This window comes from Ovis canadensis, chromosome 3 (genome assembly GCF_042477335.2).
Source record: "Ovis canadensis isolate MfBH-ARS-UI-01 breed Bighorn chromosome 3, ARS-UI_OviCan_v2, whole genome shotgun sequence".
Classification (NCBI taxonomy): domain Eukaryota; kingdom Metazoa; phylum Chordata; class Mammalia; order Artiodactyla; family Bovidae; genus Ovis; species Ovis canadensis.
The window spans coordinates 169,822,145-169,827,608 of NC_091247.1; the positions used below are offsets into that span (position 1 = coordinate 169,822,145).

The window sequence follows — 5,464 nt, forward strand, 5'->3', positions numbered from 1 at the left end:
TATTCACTGGAAGGAATGATGCTGAGGCTCTAATACTTTGGCCACCTGATACGAAGAGTTGACTCATTAGGAAAGATCCTGGTGCTGGGAAAGATTGAAGGCATGAGGAGAAGGGGAGGACAGAGGATGAGATGGTTGAATTGCATCACTGACTCAATGGGTATGAATTTGAGCAAGCTCCAGGAGATAGTGAAGGACAGGGAAGCCTGGCGTGCTGTAGTCCATGGAGTCACAGAGTCAGACACAACTGAGCGACTGAACAACACAATGGCGTGAAAGATCTTAGTTCCCTGACCAAGAATGGACCTGTGCTTCCTACAAAGGAGTGTGCAGTCTTAACCACTGGACAAGCAGGAAAATCACAAGATATTTCTTTTCTTTTTTTTAAAATTGTTATTTTAACTTTATTTTACTTTACAATACTGTATTGGTTTTGCCATACATTGACATGAATCCACCACGGGTGTATATGCGTTCCCAAACATGAAACCCCCTCCCACCTCCCTCCTCAAGTGAAGTACCTGCTGAAGATATTTCTTTACTTTTAAAATCGATGTTATTAGAGTACAATGTGTACACAATGAATTGCAACCATTCTAAGTATAAAGTTTGAGAAATTTTGAAAAATACATCTATTTTAATAATCACCACACCACAAGTTGCTAAGACCTATGATAACTGTGTTTAACTTTATGTGAAGCTGTATCATTTCATGTATGCCCAACAGCACTGCATGATAGTTCCAGTTGCTCTCTGTCCTTGTTACGACTTATATTGTCAGCCTACATTCTAATTGTGACCATCCTAATGAGTATTAGACTTGTTTCAATATGAGTATTATAATGTTAATAATATTGAGCTTCTTTCCATGTGCTAACTTGCTATTCATGCAATTCCTTTGAAAGTGTCTGCTAAATTTTCCTGATAATTTTTATTTCTTTGAGCTTTGGTAGTAAATTGTTAAGGATGTTTGCATGTGTGATCATGAGGGGTGTTGGCCTACAATTTTATTCTTATAATTTCTTTGCCTAGTATTTGTATCAGGTTTATATCAACTTCACAAAAGACTAAAAATGTATAATTTCTTCATGTGTTCTGGAACAATATTCATAGAATGCATTATTTATCCTTTTGATGGTATTCATCAACATCATTTTGAGGCAATATGGTTTTGATGTTTTCTTTGGGAAAAGATTTTTAGATATTAATTCAATTTCTAAAACTGAAAAGTACCCATATTTTCTGTTTCCTTTTGGGTCACTTCTCAAATTTTATCTTTTAACTAACTATTCTATTTCATCTAAGTTTTTGACTATATTGGTTTAACATTCCTTATAATCTTCCCTTATTAATATGTTGATATCTGGAGAATCAACAGATGGATTGTAGCTAGACATAATGTGGTGATCATTTTAGCATGTATAAAAATATCAAACCATTCTGTTGTACACTTGAAAGTAATAAATACTGTACATTAATTATAATTCAATAAAAATGGCTTCCCTATACCAATATTATGAAATATCTGGGAAAATCACTTAAAGAAGTAAAAGGAATGACTTGATGATGGTAGGTTCTCATTAAAGAATTATGAGTGATGTATTTTGTTCCTCATAAAGCAATATTCAATAGTTAGTTGTTTAGTATATGAATGGAAAGGAAAATTAAAGATTAAATGGTTCTGAAGTCAATCTGCTTGGTTACAAGCTAAGAAGTTACAATATAGTTTCTTGGCTTTATGTAAATGATTAGATAGATGTATATCCTTTCAGCTGATTTATCAACATGTTTATTTTACTTTCTTAAGAGAAATGCAGTTTTTTTCAGTGAGTCTTTAAAGGCTTGTTTAACTTGCTTATTCCTTAAAGTATATATAAAAGGATTCAGCATTGGTGATATGGAAGAAATAAGCAGTGACACACCTTTGTTAACATTTCCCTCTTTTGCAGATGGTTTGACATAGATGAAGATGCAACTGCCATAAGAGATGGAAAGTACAATCATGTGGGAAGAACAGGTAGAAAAGGCTTTTTTTCTTTGCTGAAGAGAAGGGAATTTTAAAATTGTCCTTATGATGTATATATAGGAGAAAACTACACATATGAGAGTGATGATGAAGATCAGTACAGAACAGGCTATTACCATCTGCTCAATTAACCATGTGTCTGAGCATGAGATCTTCAGGAGAGGTGATGCATCACAGCCAAAATGATCAATGACGTTAGAGTCACAGAATTCCAGATGAAAACCTAAGCTGAGTGGTGGGAGGATAGTCATAAGTGCCACCATCCAGCAGCAGATGATCATTGTTTTGCACAGTTTGTTGCTCATGATTGTCATATAATGCAAGGGTTTGCAGATGGCCACGTAGCGATCATATGACATGGCTGCCAAGAGAAAAAATTCAGTTACCCCAAAAAGATATGTAAAAAACAATTGAATCCCACATGCGTTATAAGTAATGGTTCTGTCCCCAGTTGATATACTGTATAGGAATCTTGGAATACAGGAGGTTGTAAATGAAATTTCTAAGAAAGAGAAATTTTGGAGGAAAAAATACATGGGTGTTTTAAGGTGAGGATCTACCAATGTTAGGGTAATGATGGTCAGATTTCCCATTATACTCAAAATGTAGGTGAGAAATAGAAAAATAAAAAGCAAAACTTGCAACTGAGGATCTTCTGTTAGTCCTAGAAGAATGAATACTGTTACAGTGGTGTGATTTCTCATTATTGACTCCTGGATTTTGCCAAACCTACCTGTAAATGTCAGAGAGATTTGAATTGCAGAATTCAATGACATCAGCCAATAATGAACACTCTCTTGCTTATTTGACTCATCCAGCATCCATGGTTTTTACTTACTGAGTGAGCTGAGCCACCCAGTCTATTTATACATAATGACCAAAGGAAATTATTTTATAAATGTTAATTTGGAGATCCAACCAGTCCATCCTAAAGGAGATCAGTCCTGGGTATTCATTGCAAAGGCTGATGTTGAAGCTAAAACTCCAATACTTAGGTCACCTGATGCGAAGAGCTGACTCATTGGAAAAGACCCTGATGCTGGGAAAGATTGAGGGAAGGAGGAGAACTGGATGACAGAGGATGAAATGGTTGGATGGCATCACAGACTCAATGGACATGAGGGTGGGTAAACTCTGGGAGTTGGTGATGGACAGGGAGGCCTGGAGTGCTGTGGTTCATGGGGTCACAAAGAGTTGGACATGACTGAACTACTGAACTGAACTGAATTTTTGAGTTACAGTCCAATTTTATATTTTTAGAAGTTTTTTTTAAATTTTAGATTCCACATATAGTTGATACCATAGGGTGTTTTTCTTTCTCTGTTTAACTTATTTTACAAAGCTTTGAACAATGTCTTTCCCTCTTTTCTCTAAGCAAGTAAATCCTGTCTTTTTCTACTATTGGTCTAGTTGACTGGGTGAAATGTCCACAGCTGACAGACCCCCATCATAGACAAGAATATTAATTGAGGCTCAGGGTAGATAAAATTTGATGGAAGACTGATACCCTCTTGGACAGTGCATTGTCATCTGTTGGTGACCATAACTCACAATGAGAATCTCTGCCTTTTTAAAGTCCTTTTTCACCACCAGTAGTTCCCTTCATATTTGATTCAGTTTTGCTTGGGTCTTAAAACAATTCCATCTTTAAAAATCAATCTTTTGCTTTTATTTGCATTCAGTCTAACATAAGTATTAAATGTTTGTTAATGATCATGTATTCAAATTAACTAAAATCTGCTTTAAGAATTTAACTTTCACAAAATATTTTAATTTTGCAAAAGATCAAAAATGTATAAAATCTCTGCTATTGATCTGCACAGGTGTGCAATGGATTTTATTTTTTGTGTGTCTGTGTTTTTTTGGGGGATTTTATTTCTGAATATTCAACAAAATTCCTATTAATGGTTTCTAAGAGCCATCATTCTAGCAAAATGACTGGGTTATTCCTGTCAAATGCTAACATTAGTATTCATTGCAGTGTTTGGCTATTTGAGTATTACATGGAAGAGAGGGGTAAATTGGAAGATTGGGACTGACATAAATATACCACTATATATAAAATAGATGATGAGCTTGTGCTTGGTTGTGTCCAACTCTTTGCGACCCCATGGACTGTAGCCTGCCAGGGTCCTCTGTCTATGGGGATTATCCAGGCAAGAATACTGGAGTGGGTTGCCATGCCTTCCTCCAGGGGATCTGCCCAACCCAGGGATCAAATCCAGATCTCCCGCACTGCAGGCAGATTCTTTACCAACTGAGCCACTAGAGAAGCCCAAGAATACTGGAGTTATACTGGAGTTGGTAGACTATCTCTTCTCCAGGTGATCTTCCTGACCCAGGAACTGACCTGGGGTCTTTTTCATTGCAGGCGGATTCTTTACCAGCTGAGCTACCAGGGAAGCCCAGATAAGTAGTCAGGATTTATTGTATAGCACAGGACTCTACTAAATACTCTGCAATGGCCTATATGAGAAAATAATCTTAAAAAGTGTGGATATATGTATATGTATAACTGATTCACCTTGCTGTACAGCAGGAACTAACACAACAATGTAAATCAACTATACTCTAATAAAAGTTTTAAAAAATGAATTAAAAATTCTAACACTTTGCTTAGAGAAATCTATCATAACATTCCTCATCCACCTTCCACTTTCTGCCAGAGTATACATGTACATACTGTGTATATAACGGAAGCAGCAAACAATTTTATACTTACCCTTTAAGCAATAAATTATTTCATGGCACCTGTTGGTAGTTTATTTGAAGATACACACGCTGAACAGGAATATGCTAGAGGAGATGTGTGACTGCTAAGTTTTCTCAGGGAACCACATTCAGCTAGAAAATCTCTGAAAATGCTCAGAGCCCTCCTATACCACACAGAGCATCCTCTGTGAGAGGCCCTATGCCATTTTACTCCAAGAATATATGTTCTTCTCTTCTAGCTAAAAGGAAAGAATGTCTTGTTTACAGGGCTACGTGTACCATAGGTGACTAAATAATTAGGGGTAATTGATCTGTTGAACTTATTAATCAGGAAAATGTATTTGTCACCAAATATTATGGCTGGTTAATTTATGTATCCCACTTATAGCAATAGTCAATAGAATCAACAAACAAAAGAGTCCTTAGAGACCCAGGTTTAAAAGTCACTAAGGGATAAAAAGTTTTGGCATCCAACCTCACACAGGCAGCAGTAAGGGCAGTGCCTTTGAGAACAAAAAAAAATGCAACAATTGCATTAGACACACCAAGATGGTGCAGGATAATAGAAGTCAAGTGATATAATATTTGATGTTTTCCTTGCAGTAGTAGTAAGGCAATGCAATTGGCATAAGAAGCCTTTTGCCACTTTCTTAAGTATCTCATGGATATTATGAAAAATATGAAGGTAGAAAGGAAAAAAGAGTGACCTAGAGATTACCATCACAG

At 36.2% G+C, this 5,464-nt stretch overlaps 1 protein-coding gene across 1 annotated transcript; it reads right to left on the minus strand.

Annotated features, from left to right (window-relative positions):
* Nucleotides 1-1,794: 1,794 nt before the first annotated feature.
* Nucleotides 1,795-2,730, minus strand: LOC138438262 (olfactory receptor 6C68-like). The gene has a single exon (XM_069586436.1). The coding sequence runs from the start codon at nucleotides 2,728-2,730 to the stop codon at nucleotides 1,795-1,797; it is 936 nt and encodes a 311-aa protein (XP_069442537.1).
* Nucleotides 2,731-5,464: the final 2,734 nt, after the last annotated feature.